Genomic DNA, 16,234 nt, shown 5'->3' with positions numbered 1-16,234 from the left:
AGTGGGTTTGGCAGCCTGGTTGTTTTCTTGGCTGAAGAAATGGGGACAGCATCCCTTCATCCTGGGGGGTGGGGGGCGCAGTCAGCAAGAGGTCCTGGGGTGGCTCTGTGTGTGGATTCAGGCAGTGATGGGTTGTGGGAGAGGAAGGAGGCACCCTCCGCATCAGGCAGGGTCTGGGTTAAGCCAACATCTCTCTCCACAGGACTGCACCTTCTTCACGAGAAAGGAAATCATGAGGTCAGTCTGAGGAGGAAGGGAAGAAGAGCTGGGCCCTTTCTATATGCTTTGCAATTTGACTGCAGTTGATGCTTAATGGGGGAATCGTGTGCTCAGTTGGTGGATGACGCAGAGATGGGAAGGCTGCTGAGACGTCCCATCTGGCCCTATTGCCACACCTCTAGGCTGACGAGCTCGGGCTTTCTCCTGAAGGTGGCAGGGAGCCATAGAGAGTGTGTGAGCAGGGGTGATGCAGATCAAAACTTCCCCCTGAGGCCCAGTGAGAACAGGCTGGGACCCCAGGAGGCAGAGTCTAGAGCCAGCTCTGGGTGGTGGGGTTGACATCAAGGTTAGAGGGTGAAGAGGTGGCCCCAGGCTACTGCAGGTTCCTGGTGTGAGCACTGATCCTCCTACAGCATCACTCAGCCCATGGAGCCATTATCCAGATTCTGGACCCACCCATGAACTTTGACTTGTGAAACCCAAGCTGGCTGGGGTTTGACTGCAGAGTGATCAGGGCCAAGGTCCCAATTGCGTGGGTGCAGGACATCCATTATTGATGGGCACAACTTCCACCAGTAAGCCCCATTGTCTGCGGGAGGACAGTTCACAGGGTCACCCTGACCATCATGATTGGATTACTTATGGGGAAACTGAGGCTCACACAGGGGAGGCTGACCTCAGACCCCTGGGTAGATGGGTAGAGCCCCAAAGAGTTTGAGGCTAACACTTTGTGTGTCTCAAGCTTCTTGCTTCTCACGCAGACCTACTGAGCAGAAAGAGGGGAAAAGGGGAAGAGGGACTTACTCGAGACCATACAGAAACCCAAACCCAGGCTATTCTCTGAAGGGACCCAGCAGTGAAGTTCCAGATAACCCCTCTTCCAGTTCCTAGCCATCATATGACCCAGAGGCTTCTATCCCCCCCTGAGACGTCCCTAACAACTTCAGGATCTCTGGCCCATCAAGGATGGTCTGTACAGGTGACTGCTCAGCATGTTCCAGTGACGGTACGGTATCACCAGGCAAGGGCATTGGAGTAGACACCTGACCCCACCATCTGGGCAGTGTGTATGGCCTTTGCTGTTTTGCAAAATGCCTTCCATTTACCCCTTTGAAAAACCTGAATATTAGACTGTGTCTCTGGCCCCTTGAGGGAACTGCAACCCCCATTATGGAAGGACAGAGGGAAAGTGTGAGGATGAGGGTCTTGCCAACAGTGTGATGATGTCTAGCAAATCGTAGATTGACTCAGAGTCTCTGAATGCTCAATGTGAGATGACCTTGCCTTAAGCACTCTCTTTTCTGTCAACCCCACCTGCCTGCTGAGCTCTTATTTGTGCTTCAAAGCCCAGCACCTAGCACCCATGCCCCCTCCTCCAGGAAGTCCTTCCTTCTCCTTGGCTTACTTTTCCCACTCTAGTTTCCCTTAGCTTTGGGGTCTTCTCTCTCTCTCTCTTTTTTACATTTTAAAAACAATGAATGAATTAATTTTCTGGCTGCTCTGGGTCTTGGTTGCTGTGTAGGTTTCTCCAGTTTTGGTGAGCAGGGGCTGCTCTCTGGTTGTGATATGTGGGCTTCTCACTGCAGTGGCTTCTCTTGGGAGCATGGGCTCAAAGGTGTGCGGGCTTCAGTGGTTGTGGTGTATGAGCTCAGTAGTTGCCTCATGGCATGTGGGATCTTCCCAGACCAGGGACCAAACCTGTGGCCCCTGCATTGGCAGGTGGATTCTTAATCACTGGACCTCCAGGGAAGTCCCTGGGGTCCTCTCTTTACCTTGGCCTTGTCCCTAGGGAGATAAAGATGTCTTTGTGTGAGGGTTGGGCCCAGGGCTGATGGCTCAGCATCCTTCAGTGTATAGTGAGCATCTGTGAAAGTGAGAGAGTAGAGACAAGCTCACCCTCACTCATCTCCCAGACCTTCTCATTTTTTCCCTCCCCATACCAGGCTCTTCTATCGCTACCAGGACCTGGCCCCTCAGCTTGTCCCTCTCGACTATACCAGCTGCCCTGACGTGAAGGTGCCCTATGAGCTCATTGGCAGCATGCCTGAGCTGAAGGTATGCCCGGGGCCCTGGGGCAGGCATGGGATAAAAAAGAAGGGATGTGCCTTGCTGTATTTCTATGAGGTGACTGTTGCAATTATTTCTATTTTACAGGTGAAGAAACTGAATTTCAGAGAGGTTAAGACACTTGTTTATGATCACACAGCTAGGACATGAGAGAGACACAATTCAAACTCTGGGTTGTGGGAAAGATGAGATGAAATAATGCAGGTAAAGGGCTTAGCACAGGGCCTGTGACATGGTAAGTACTCAGGAACATTGCACTGAGTACGTGCTAAGTCTCTTCAGGCATGTCCATCTCTTTGCAACCCGATGGACTGTAAGCCCGCCAGGCTCCTCTGTACATGGGGATTTTCCAGGCAAGAATACTAGAAGTGGGTTGCTGTGTCCTCCTCCAGGGGATCTTCCCAACCCAGGGATCGAACCTGCATCTCTTATGTCTCCAGCATTGGCAGGCAGATTCTTTACTGCTAGTGCCACCTGGGAAGCCCACTCAGGAACATTAGTTCTTCTTTTTCATAGTAGAAGCCATTAAAGACAGATTCTTCTCAGCAGGATGTTTGACACTAGTTTGTGACTCTGGAGGGAACTTGTGGGATAAAGGACAGAGAATAGAGATTATTTATCACAAGGACAGAAGCCTCATTCAAGAGGGGCAGAAAGTGTTGTGCTTCAGAATCCTCTTCCATAATTCAGCTTCTCCCAGGAAAAGGCTTCAGTCTCAGGCAGCCTGATCTCTTGAGGTAGTGAAGGGAAACACCAACTGCCCGAGATTTCCTCCCATCAGCTCTGCAACAAGCAGAAATGAGGTTCCTCCACCCCAACTGTTCAGAAACCCTCCCAAGGCAGCCTCTGATTGGCCATCTGGAGTCACATGATCATCCTAGAGGCAATCGCCATTGCCAGGTGAATGGAAATCCCTGATTGGCCTCACTGGGGTCATGTGACTGCCTCTGAAGCCAGAATGGGGGTTAACTGGCACCCAGGCCATAGAGGAAGAGACTGGAGTTGCCTGGGGTCCTCTCCAGGGATCATACGAGGAAGAGAGTCTTAGTGAAGGGTACTCAGAGGTTTCCAGGAAGGTGGGGGCTGACAGTGAAACCACACGGAGCCCCAGAAAACCTGGTAAGGGATGGATTTCCTGTCTCTAGGACAACCCCTTCCGTCAGAGGATCGCCCAGGTCTTCTCCGAGGATGGGGATGGCCATATGACCTTGGACAACTTCCTGGACATGTTTTCTGTGATGAGTGAAATGGCTCCCCGTGACCTCAAAGCCTACTATGCTTTTAAAATTTATGGTGCGTGCACAGACCCCAGGGTGGGGAAGTGGGAATGAACCCAGGTCTTGGGTCAGGGACTGCATGGCCATCATATATGTCTCACCAAGGGTTCTGAGGCCCTGCCTGGCCCTGTCCTTCATCCCAACTTGGTACCTCCCCCTCCACTCTATCCCTCTGCTAATTCCATCCAGCTACACTGGCCTGGAAAAGACTCTGATGCTAGGACGGATTGGGGGCAGGAGGAGAAGGGGACGACAGAGGATGAGATGGCTGGATGGCATCACTGACTCAATGGACACGAGTCTGAGTGAACTCCGGGAGTTGGTGATGGACAGGGAGGCCTGGCGTGCTGCGATTCATGGGGTCGCAAAGAGCTGGACACAACTGAGCGACTGAATTGAACTGAACTGAACTGAACTGAACACTGGTCTGGCTGTTTCCCCAACACATCAAACCCTTTCTGCCTCTGGGCCTTTGCCTCTGCTGTGCTTTTTGTCTAGAATACCTTTCCCCTAGTTCCTTCTTACCTTGATATCTCCGTCCAAAGTAGTCCCTGCCTCCTAGTCACTCCCGTGCCACATTCAATTTCTCTCCTGGCATGGAGCAGTGCTGCTTAACTTCTTGTTCATTCTTCTGTTCACATCTTATTGATTTTCTCTCTGAAGAGACCCTAGAGCAGTGGCAGTGTTTGGTTTGCCATCTGTCTCTGGCACATAGTAGGTATTCAGTAAATACTTGTTGAATGAATGAATGAAAATTTATCACAGTGCCTGGCACAAAGTAGGCACTCAGTAAATACTTATTGAAAGAGGGAATGAATGAAAAACAATTATCACTCGCCTGACACATAGTAGTGTTAGTCTCTCAGTTGTGTCCAACTCTTTTCGACCCCATGGACTGCAGCTTGCCAGACTCCTCTGTCCATGGGATGCTCCAGGCAAGAATACTGGAGTGGGTAGCCATTCTCTCCAGGAGATCTTTGCCGCCTGGGGATCGAACCTGAGTCTCCTGCATTGCAGGCAGATTCTTTACCATCTAGGCCCCCAGAGATTGACACATAGTAAGTGCTCATTAATACTTGAGTGAATGAATGACCTCCTAGCAGTTACCTACCCAATTCCAAAGCAAGATCTGGCTAATAGCCCAGGGTCTTGGGTTCCCTCCAGTGCCTCAGTTTCTTCCTTTGTCACATGGGGACAAGATGTGTTCACCACTGGCCCAGCCTGGTCACCCCCATGTCCCCACCTGTCCTGCTTTGCAGACTTTAACAATGATGACTACATCTGTGCGTGGGACCTGGAGCAGACGGTGAGTAAGCTGACGCGGGGGGAGCTGAGTACTGAGGAGGTGAGCCTGATATGTGAGAAGGTGCTGGATGAAGCCGATGGGGACCACGACGGGCGGCTGTCCCTGGAAGACTTCCAGAACATGATCCTTCGGGCACCAGACTTCCTCAGGTGATATTCCTTGCCATCCTGCACAATCCATTCCTATGTACGAGAGGAGTGCTCATGGATTAGATCCACAGACTGTGAAATTTCCTCCATTTTTTCATTTGTGACACTGGGGAACTTTCCTGACCTCCCTGGCCTCAGGCTGTGTCTTTTGAATGGGGCTAATTAGAGACCCTGGGGACACCTCTTGTGGGTGGACACAGCTCTTTGGGTGAGTAGAACATGGTTGGAACTTCAGTCCTTACTTGCCTGAACATTTTGCAGTGAACAGACTGGACAACTGTACTTGGCAACACTAGGGAAAATCAGCACTCTAGGGAGGATTGTTGTTCAGTCGCTCAATCATGTCCAACTCTTTTGCGACCCCATGGACTGTAGTCTGCCAGTCCAGGGGATTTTCCTGGCAAGAATACTGGAGGGGGTTGCCATTTCCTTCTCCAGGGGATCCAGCACAGATTAAATGAGTTAATACAGGGGGTGGGTGGGAATACATGGGAGATGTTTTTATATCTCCCATGAGCTTGGAATGGTTTTTACATTTTTAAATGGTTGGGGGAAAAAAATCATACTCCACAACACATGAAAGTGATATAAAACTCATATTTCCATGTCCATTGCTGGTTTTATTGGCATACAGCCACGCCTATTTGTGTTCATAGTGTTCACAGCTTCTTTTGAGCTTTAAGGTGACATTGAGTCATTGTGCAAAGTTGTAAATATCAATCATTTGGCCCTTGGCAGAAGAAAGTTGACTGACCTTGAGCTAGTACATGGAAAGAATTTAGAGCAGTTCTTTGCATACAGCAAGTGCTCAATAACTGTGCGCTATTGTTACTGTTGTGGCTTTCATGCCCAGAGGACCTCCTTCCTCTACCCTGGATAACAAGGCTGGTCTCCTGACCACTGAGACATGAATAATGACGCCATGATGAGTCCCTTGCCACTAACTGAGTACCTAATGTGCATCCTGCTCTGTATATTTGCCTCTTTTTAGCCCTCATTACTGTCTGAGCCACCAACTTCCCTAGAAGCTCAGATGTTAAAGAATCTGCCTGCAATGCAGGAGACCTGGGTTTGATCCTTGGGTGGGGAAGATACCCTGGAGAAGGGAATGGTTACACACTCCAGTATTCTTGCCTAGAGAATCCCATGGCCAGGGGAGCCTGGGCGGCTACAACCCTGGGGTCGCAAAGAGTTGGAAAAGACTGAGCGACAAACACTTTCCATTCTTTCAGCCCTCATTACAGTTCAGTTAGGGAGGGATAGCTGTTACTCCCATTTTGTTGTTCAGTCTCTCAGTTGTGTCTGACTCTCTGCAACTCCACGGACTGCAGCACGCCAGGCTTCCCTGTAATTCACCATCTCCCGGAGCTTGCCCAAACTCATATCCATTGAGCCCGTGATGCCATCCAATCTTCTCGTCCTCTATCGTCCCCTTCTCTTCCTGCCTTCCTTCTTTCCCAGCATCAGGGTCTTTCCAGTGAGTCAGCTCTTCGCATCAGGTTGCCAAAGTATTGGAGCTTCAGCTTCAGCATCAGTCCTTCCAATGAATATTCAGGACTGATTTCCTTTAGGATTGACTGGTTTGATCTCCTTTGTATTCAAGGGACTCTTCAAGAGTCTTCTCCAATACCACAGTTCAAAAGCATCAATTCTTCAGGGCTCAGCCTTCTTTATGGTCCAGCTGTCCCATCCTAGACTACTAGAAAAACCATAGCTTTGACTATAAAGACCTTTGTCAGCAAAGCAATGTCTCTGCTTTTTAATATGCTGTCCAGGTTTGTCATAGCTTCCCTTCAAAGCGGCATGTGTCTTTTAATTTCACAGCTGAAGTCACTATCTGCAGTGATTTTCGAGCCCAAGAAAATAAAGTCTATCACCATTTCCATTGTTTCCCCTTCTATTTGCCATGAAGTGATGGGACCAGATGTCGTGATCTTAGTTTTTTAAATGTTGAGTTTTAAGCCAGCTTTTTCACTCTCCTCTTTCATTTTCATTAAGAGGCTTTTAGTTCCTCTTAGCTTTCAGGCATAAGGGTTGTGTCATCTGAATATCTGAGGTTATTGATATTTCTCTCGGCAATCTTGATTCCAGCTTGTGCTTTATCCAGCCTGGCATTTCACATGACGTACTCTGCACATAATTTAAATAAGCAGGGTGACAATATATGGCCTTGATGTACTCCTTTCTCAATTTGGAACTAGTCCATTGTTCCATGTCTTGTTCTAACTGTTTCTTCTTGACCTGCATACAGATTTCTCAGGAGGCAGGTAAGGTGGTCTGGTATTCCCATCTTTTTAAGAATTTTCCACAGTTTGTTGTGATCCATACAGTCAAAGGCTTTAGAGTAGCCAATGAAGCAGAAGCAGGTGTTTTTCTGGAATTCTCTTGCTTTTTCTATGATCCAGTGAATGTTGGCAACTTGATTTCTGGTTCCTCTGCCTTTTCTTAATCCATCTTGTACTTCTGGAAGTTCTCAGTTTGTGTACTGTTGAAGCCTAGCTTGGAGAATTTTGAACATGACTTTGCTAGCATATGAAATGAGTGCAATTGTGTGGTAGTTTGAACATTCTTTGGCATCGCCCTTCTTTGGGATTGGAATGAAAACTGACCTTTTCCAGTCCTTTGGCTACTGCCGAGTCTTCCAGATTTTCTGGCATATTGAGTGTGGTTCTTTTAGGATTTAAAGTAGCTCAGCTGGAATACATCACCTCCAGTAGCTTTGTTCACAGTGATGCTTCCTAAAGCCCGCTTGACTTTGCACTCCAGGATGTCTGGCTCTAGGTGAGTGATCACACCATCGTGGTTATCCAGGTCACTAAGATCTTTTCTGTATAGTTCTTCTGTGTTTTCTTGCCACCTCTTCTTAATATCTTCTGCTTCTATTAGGTCCATACCATTTCTGTCCTTTATTGTGCCCATCTTTGCATGAAATGTTCCCTTGGTTTCTCCAATTTTCTTAAAGAGACCTCTAGTCTTTCCCATTCTATTGTTTTCCTCTTTTTCTTTGCATTGTTCACTTAGGAAGGCTTTCTCATCTCTCCTTGCTCTTTTTTGGAACTCTGCATATAGATGGGTTTATCTTTCCTTTTCTCCTTTGCCTTTCGCGTCTCTTCTTTTCTCAGCTATTTGTAAGGCCTCCTCAGACAGCCATTTTGCCTTTTTGCATTTCTTTTTCTTGGGGATGGTTTTGATCACTGTCTCACATACAATGTTATGAACCTCCATCCATAGTTTCAGGCACTCTATCAGATCTAATCCCTTGAATCTATTTGTCACTTCCACCGTATAATCATAAGGGATTTGATTTAGGTCATATGTGAATGGCCTAGTGGTTTTCACTACTTTCTTCAATTTTAGTCTGAATTTTGTTATAAGCAGTTTATGATCTGAGCCACAGTCAGCTCCTGGTCTTGTTTTTGCTGACTATATAGAGCTTCTCCATCTTTGGCTGCAAAGAATATAATCAATCTGATTTTGTATTGACCATCTGGCGATGTCCATGCGTATAGTTGTCTCTTGTGTTGTTGGAAGAGGGTGTTTGCTATGACCAGTGCGTTCTCTTGGCAAAACTCTGTTAGCGTTTGCCCTGCTTCATTTTGTACAGGGCCAAACTTGCCTGTAATCCAGGTGTCTCTTGACTCCCTACTTTTGCATTCCAGTCCCCTATGATGAAAAGGACATCTTTTTTTTGGTGTTAGTTCTAGAAGATCTTGTATGTCTTCATAGAACTGTTCAACTTTAGCTTCTTCAGGCTTGGATCACTGTGCCAATGGGGCATACTTGGGGCATAGGCTTGGATTACTGTAATACTGAATGGTTTGCCTTGGAAACAAACTGAGATCATTCTGTCATTTTTGAGACTGCACCCAAGTACTGCATTTTGGACTGTTTTGTTGACCATGAGGACTACTACATTTTTTTCTTTTTTGAGGGATTCTTGCCCACGGTGATAGATATAATGGTCATCTGAATTAAATTCTCCCATTCCCAGCCATTTTAGTTCACTGATTTCTAAAATGTCAGTGTTCACTCTTGCCATCTCCTGTTTGACCACTTTCAATTTGTCTTGATTAATGGACTTCCCTGGTGTCTCAGATGGTAAAGAATCCGTCTGCAGTGTGAGAGACCTGGGTTCGATCCCTGGGTTGGGAAGATCTCCTGGAGGAGGGATGACAACCCACTCCAGTATTCTTGCCTGGAGAATCCCCACGGACAGAGAAGCCTGGTGGGCTACAGTCCATACGGTCGCAAAGAATCGGCCACGACTGAGCGACTAAGCACAGCACAGCACACAGGGACCTAGCATTCCATGTTCCTTTCCAGTATTGTTCGTTACAGCATCTGACTTTACTTTCACCTCCAGACTGGGCACTGTTACCACTTTGGCTCAGCCTCTTCATTCCTTCTGAAGCTATTTCTCCACTCTTCTCCAGTAGCATATTGGGCACCTACCGACCTGGGGAGTTCATCTTTCAGTGTCATATCTTTTTGCCTTTTCATACTGTTCATGGGGTTCTCAAAGCAAGAATGCTGAAGTGGTTTGCCATTCCCTTGTTCAGTGGACCACATTTTGTCAAAGCTCTCCACCATGACCCATCTATCTTGGGTGGCCCTACACGGCATGGCTCATAGTTTCGTTGAGTTGGACAAGGCTGTGATCCATGTGATCAGTTTGGTTAGTTTTCTTGTAATTGTGGTTTTCATTCTGTCTGCCCTTTGATGGATGAGGATGAGGTTTGTGGAAACTTCCTGGTGGGAGGGACTGGCTGTGGGGAAAAGTAGGTCTTGCTCTGGTGGGCGGGGCCACACTCAGTAACTCTTTAATCCAATTTTCTGCTGATGGGTGGGGCTGTGTTCCCTCCCTGTAGTTCGGCCTAAGGTCAAACTATGGCAGGTGCAATGACTGTAGGTAATAAGTCCTTTTTAGGAGGTTGCCATTATCCTCATTTTACAGGGAAGTAAATGGAGGCCTAGAGAGGTAGCCTTAGAGTCTGGGGCAGAGCCAGGATGTAATCTCTGATCCAAAATGATGTGTGCTCTCAACCCCTGTAGGGGCCAGGAAGACCATGGCCTAGGGTTTATTGAAGGGGTCCATCTCCCCCTCACCCCAACCACCATGGCTCCTTGCCTGCCTTGGGGACTCGCGGTGGGAGTGTTGGGGAGGGGGATGAAGAGAGGTTGCTCTCTGCCTGCTGACAGACTCCTTTCCTCTTTGCACCCAGCACCTTCCACATCCGCATCTGAGGGCACCATGGAGGAGCAGCCGGGCCAGAGGACGTCGGGGTGACCCCTCATCCTGTTGTGAAATCTGCTTTCCCTGGGCTCCGGGAATAAATGCACGTCACTGAGTCACAGCTGCCTGGACAATGTGTTTCCCCTCTAAACCTGGTAGATCAGAGGGAGGCAGCCTGGGATCGCACCTCTGTCCTCACTGTGTGATTCTGTGTGGCTGCACCCTCTGTGGGCCATGATCTTCCCATTTGTACAAGGAAAGGGCTGACTCTGGACATCTCTCCACTGTGAGGGCTGGAAGTGACTCACCTGGTGCGCAGAGGAGATGAGGCCCCTGCTGTGTCCCGCCCCAGGGCATCCCCAGGGGTGGAACATGACTACTCAAGTCCCCCTTTCCCCCCCTCAATCCCTGAATTTCTCAAGGAAACTAAAGCTTCACCTCCTCGTTGAATCATCAGAACTGCCAGGGGAGGCCTCTGGGCAAGAATGTCACTCACTGAGGCTGGCACAGTGCTTTATCGTCACGAAGCACCTGCCATTCTGCCATTGCATTGACTCCCTGTGACATCCCTGGCAGAGAAGCACTCCACTTCATTCAGAGACAGTGGAGTGACTTGCCCAAGGCCACACCTGAAGTCATTTGCAGGGGCAGACTTGAGCCCAGGCCCACCTCACTCCAGATCCCAAACCTCTACATCTTGCAGATTTGGGAAGCCACACACTATTTCACTCGGGCTTCTCTGGTAGCTCAGCCGGTAAAGAATCCACCTGCAATGCCGGAGACCCTGGTTCGATTCCTGAGTCAGGAAGATCCCCTGGAGAAGGGATAGGCTACCCACTCTAGTATTCTTGGGCTTTCCTGGTGGCTCAGACAGTAAGGAATCTGCCTGCAATGTGGGAGACCTAGCTTCAATCCCTGGGGTGGGATAATCCCCTGGAGGAGGGCATAGCAACCCACTTGTGTTCTTGCCTGGAGAAACCCCATGGACAGAGGAGACTGGCGGGCTACAGCCCATGGGGTTGCAAAGAGCTGGATACAAGTGAGCGACTAAGCACAGCACAGCACATCACTCTGCTCCACCTAGAGTCATCTTGGGGGCCCATTCCATGGCTCTGATCCATCCAAGGAGTAATCATTCTTGTGACTGAAACCAGACTCCAGGGACCTTCCCAGACACCTCCACTGTGCATAATTTCTAGGGTGCCCCCTCCAACCCAAATCCCCATTTATTAAGCACCAACTGTGCACCAAAGCCCTAGGTTTTATTCACATTCTGCTGGTTCATCCTGAGAAAACGGAGACTGTTCTTCTCATTTTCTGGAGGAGGAAACAGGCCCAGAGAGGCCTAGTGACTCACCAAAGGTCACACAGCCCCATAACCCAAGATTTCCTCCTGAGCCCACTCCCAACCACAGCCCTGGACTGCCTCTCCCTTCTTAAAGCAAAGGGCCTCCTATGCTTCTCCTACAGCTGCCACTGATGTCAGGAATGCTACTGTGCCGCGCTTTCCTCGAGTCTCATCTCCTCCATTTGCACAAAAACCCAGGGGGAAGGCATGAACAGCTGTGCTCAGGTGCAGGGGATGTGGAGAAAGAGTTCAAAGGCCTAGCTTCAAGTCCTGGTGCTGACACCCCAGCCGTGTGTGTGACTTTGGCCATACCTCTTCTCTTCTCTGAACCTGTCTTCTTCTTTATTTTCTAAATTTAATTTAATTTTTTTTTTTTTTTGGTTGCACCTCAAGGCTTGTGGGATCTTAGTTCCCCGACCAGGGATCAAACCTGGGCCCTTGGCAGTGAGAGAGCAGAATCCTAACCACTGGACTGCCAGGGAATTCCCCTGCCTCTTCTTTAAAATATGCAGAATGAGCCTACCTGGCGCACCTACACAGAAGGTGAAAAAAAGTGAAAGTGTTAGTTCCTGTCAGGCTCTTCTGTCCATGGGATTCTCCAGGCAAGAATACTGGCGTGGGCTGCCATTCCCTTCTCCAAGGGATCTTCCTGACCCAGAGATTGAACCTAGGTCTCCTGCATTGCAGGCAGATGTTTTACCATTTGAGCCACCCGGGAAGTCCCTAGGTCTGCTGAGAGGCGTGAAAGAAATAATGAATGTGGAGGGTCTAGTGTGAGGCCTGGCGCACAGTAGGTGTCCTAGCCCCATCACTATAACTGATTGTTATTATTACTATTATGTTTTGATTGTGCCACATGGCAGGTAGGATCTTAGTGCCCTAACCAGGGATCAAACCTGTGCCCCCTGCAGTGGAAGTGTGGAGTCTTAACCACTGGACCATCAGGGAAGTCCTCATTATTATTATTAAAATGACCAGGTTGCCCCACTGGCAATCATAGGACCAGACCCAAGCAATGTTTTTATTACATTTCTCAGGTCCCTGAGGGCTAGTGGGTTACGGCAGAAAGCAAGAGGCCCAGGCATGAACAGCTCCCAGCAGTGAGGGTCCCAGAGCCAGGGCGAACCTAGCAGTACCCAGGGGCGAAGGGTGGCGGGGGGCGGTACTCCTCAGGGAGAGAGTCCTGGGGTTCTCTCAAGTCCGCTGGTCCTGGTTTGGACGCCTGTAAGGACAGGACCCTCACCACCGTCTGGTGCCAGTCCTTGACCTTCGAGGCTGCCTCGTTCCAGCTGACCGACCTTGAGGTTTTCCTGGAGGGGCCCTGTCTGTTTCTTGGAGCTTGGGGCTGTGCGGAGCTTGTGAGGGACGTGGCCACAAAGGGGTCCTTGTTGACGTTATTTTCCCAGACTGTGTCACCTGTCCCAGTTTCCGAGCCGTCGGTCACTGACGATGAGCTCAAAGTCGCCAGGTGGGATTTCAGCTGCTGCTGGACCTTCCTGCCCGTCTTGGGGAGCATCCTGAGATTCCTCCAGAGTTTCTGACGAGCCTCCTCGAGAGGACCCTCCATGGATGCACCTTTCAGCCCTGCTGACAGCTTCCTTTCCTTTGACCGATGGAGCGGGCCTGGCTTTGCAGAGGCCTGAAACGGAGAACAGATGAGACCTGGGGCCACCCCACCCACCAGAGCGCTGAATCTCCCCCAGAAACTGGGACCCAGGTCCCACCCAGACACCCCGGGATAGACAAAGATCCCAAGAGAACCCCCCAAACCTGATCCCATGGCCCATCCTTCCTGTCTCAGTAAAGGGCTTCACTGTCTCCCCCAGCGTGCAGCAGACTTTTCCCATAAAGGTTCAGAGAGCCAGTGTTTTCAACTTTGCGAGTCCAATAGTCTGTGCTTCATTACTCAGCTCTGCTATTGTGGGAAGCAGCCAGAGATTATAGTCAGTGAGCCAGCATGTCCGTGTTCCCAAAATACGGACACAGAAATGTGGGTTTCACCTGATTTTCACAGGTCGTGAAATACTATTTTCCTTTTGATTTCTTTCAAACACTCAAAAACACAAAAGGTGCACTTAGCTCATGGGCCACAAAGAGGGCCACAAAGAATACTCCAGTATTCTTGCCTGGAGAATCCCATGGACCGAGGAGCCTGGAGGGCTACAGTCCATAGGGTCACAAAGAGTCAGACATGACTGAAGTGACTGAGCATGCATGCAGGCATGGGGATTCAGACCATGACGATGACCTTCTTCCCCGCTTACCCTCCACCTCCAAGTCATCGGCAAGCTCCACCTTAGACACAACCTAGGGACTTGAACAACAGCAGGGTCTAATCTTCATTCTAGAGACTCTTCTCTGGCAGCTGTGGGTCACCTCTGCCCCTGCATCCTGCCACCCCACCTCCCACTTTCCAGATCGGAGATGCCACCTTTCTGTCACATACCTCCTTGAGTGGGGCTATGGGATAAGACGAGGGAATCTGATGTTCACTGAAGCCAAGAGCAGAGCTGGAGTCTTCCTCAACCAGTGCGTTGGAGTAAAGGAAGAGATCTTCATAATCCACATTTACTGGATCCCTCTGCAAGGCAGAGGGGACCTATAGCTCAGTCCCAAGGCAGGGGACAGGGATGGGGCTGGGGTCCTGTCCCACCCACAAAACTTCCCACAGCAATGACTGAGGGCTAGGCTCTGTCCTCTGGGCCTTATAAGGATTATGCTACACTCACAGCCAGTTTCTGAGGGCCTAGGCCACACTCATCAGTCCTTATAAGGAGACACACCCCTCCCACAACAGCTTCTGGGGGCCTAGGCCACGCCCATCAATCCTTATAAGGAGATATGTCCCTCCCACAGCAGCTTCTCAGGGCTAGGCCCCACCCACTGAGGCTTATAAGGAAATATGCTATTCTGGTAGGTCAGACAAGGTTATACCTGGTACGTGAATCCCTGTAAAAAAACCAGCCTGGGGACCCAGGGAACAAGGACCAGGAGGGGCGGGGCCCCAGGGGAACAGGGACTGCAAGAATGATGGAATCTCAAGAGGCAGAGGGGGCATGCAGGAGCAAGAGTTTGGGGGGCTTGGCCCTTGGGGGGTCCCAATCCTCACCTGTGGGCAGGACTGCATCAGCAGGTCCCCATGTGGTCGCAGCGGTTGCTGCTGATAGAAGGTGACCAAAGCATCTAGAGAGTCATGGACCCTCTCTTCCCCAGGGATCGTGAAGCTCCCATCATCCAACAGTTTCACCATGAAGTGGTGGCAGCAGTTCTGAGCTCTGTGGAGATACGGTTGGAGCTAGGCTATCCCATTCTCCATCATATGGTTCCCAACCCAACCCCTCCTCCCCACTCCACCCCCAGCTCTTGAGCTGGCAGCATCATGTCTACAGCCCGCTGCCTAGATTCCCTTGTACGCTCCTCCACTCATTAGCCATGTGACACTTGGCAGGTGACTGTACTGTGCCTCAGTTTCCCCCTTTATAATGGGAGGCTATTCAGGCCTTCTTGTGAAGATGGAAAAATCTACTGCAGGTAAAAGCTTAGCTCCATGCCTGGCAAGGGTAATTGATCAATAGAAATGACAATGAAAATTGGTACAGATACTCAAAAATGTTTCATTATTAATGAATGAATGCATTTACTGATTGGCCACTGTGTGCTTACTGAGCTTCCCAGGTGGCGCTAGTGGTAAAGAACCCACCTGCCAATGCAGGAGACATTAGAGACATAGGTTCAATCCCTGGGTCAGGAAGATCTCCTAGAGGAGGGCATGGAAACCCATTCCAGTATTCTTGTCTAAAAAATTCCATGGACAGAGGAGCCTGGTAGGCTATGGTCCATAGGGCTGCAAAGAGTCAGACACAATTAGAGTGACTTAGCATGAATGCAAGCATGTGCTTGTTATGTCTCATTTAGTCCTCACATCAAGACTCTGAATTAACTTTAGCATTTTGATGTTAGAGGTGAGGACTTGGAAGGAGGCACAGAAAGAGTGAGTAGCTTGTCCAAGACCACACAGCATGTTAACTGGCAGCCTTGGGCTGCCTAAGTGACTGAAGGCGTGAGCTTTTCCCTCTGTGGGTAACTCTGTAATAGGACCATTTAAAAAATTCCTTTGGAAAAAGAAAAATTCCTTTGGCCTGGAATCCTTTTGAAAAGTAGTCTGTGCTACTAACTCCTCTAACTGAGATGCTGGATCAGGCATTGAAAACTTAGGGAGCTGAGCTGCCCTGGTTTTCCATAACATGTCCCCAAGGAAGTCAGAGGGTTGCCATTTATTTATTTATTTTTAAGTTAACTTATTTAATAATTTTATTTTTGGCTGTGCTGGGTCTTCTATACTGGGCAGGCTTTTCTCTAGTTGTGGAGAGCGGGGGCAACTCTCTACTTTTGGTTCCCGGGCTTCTCATTGCAGTGGCTTCTCTTACTGCACAGCGCAGGCTCTAGAGCGTGGGCTTCAGCAGTTATGGTGCTCAGTAGTTGCGGCTCCTGGGCTCTAGAGCATAGCTGTGGTACACGGGCTTAGCTGCTCCATGGCATATGGGATCTTCCCAGACCAGGGATCGAATCCGTGTCTCTTGCATCTCTTGCATTGGCAGGCGGATTCTTTACCACTGAGTCACCAGGGAAGTCCAG

The 16,234-nt window shown here is 49.4% G+C and overlaps 2 protein-coding genes across 4 annotated transcripts in view; one reads left to right on the top strand and one right to left on the bottom strand.

The window, feature by feature from the left end:
- CIB3 (calcium and integrin binding family member 3) overlaps nucleotides 1-10,367 on the top strand; it is a 17,938-nt gene extending 7,571 nt beyond the window's left edge. Inside the window, exons 2-5 of the mRNA XM_010845591.1 lie at nucleotides 2,163-2,274; nucleotides 3,432-3,579; nucleotides 4,823-5,018; nucleotides 10,241-10,367. Coding sequence (XP_010843893.1) covers nucleotides 2,163-2,274; nucleotides 3,432-3,579; nucleotides 4,823-5,018; nucleotides 10,241-10,262 — 478 coding nt within the window. The 3' untranslated portion in view covers nucleotides 10,263-10,367. The remainder of the gene's footprint in view (nucleotides 1-2,162; nucleotides 2,275-3,431; nucleotides 3,580-4,822; nucleotides 5,019-10,240) is intronic.
- A 2,226-nt stretch (nucleotides 10,368-12,593) lies between these two features.
- The window catches only part of HSH2D (hematopoietic SH2 domain containing), an 8,708-nt gene continuing 5,067 nt past the window's right edge, over nucleotides 12,594-16,234 (bottom strand). For all 3 annotated transcript variants that reach the window (XM_010845588.1, XM_010845590.1, XM_010845589.1), the window contains exons 4-6: nucleotides 14,709-14,874; nucleotides 14,046-14,180; nucleotides 12,594-13,238 (exon numbers count right to left, since the gene is read on the bottom strand). In XM_010845588.1, the coding sequence (XP_010843890.1) occupies nucleotides 12,726-13,238; nucleotides 14,046-14,180; nucleotides 14,709-14,874 (814 nt within the window). In that variant the 3' untranslated portion in view covers nucleotides 12,594-12,725. The remainder of the gene's footprint in view (nucleotides 13,239-14,045; nucleotides 14,181-14,708; nucleotides 14,875-16,234) is intronic.

Source organism: Bison bison, unplaced genomic scaffold (assembly GCF_000754665.1).
Source record: "Bison bison bison isolate TAMUID 2011002044 unplaced genomic scaffold, Bison_UMD1.0 scf7180017864221, whole genome shotgun sequence".
Lineage (NCBI taxonomy): Eukaryota > Metazoa > Chordata > Mammalia > Artiodactyla > Bovidae > Bison > Bison bison.
The sequence above is the reverse complement of the archived record's forward strand: the minus strand, read 5'-3'. Positions and strand labels throughout refer to the sequence as shown.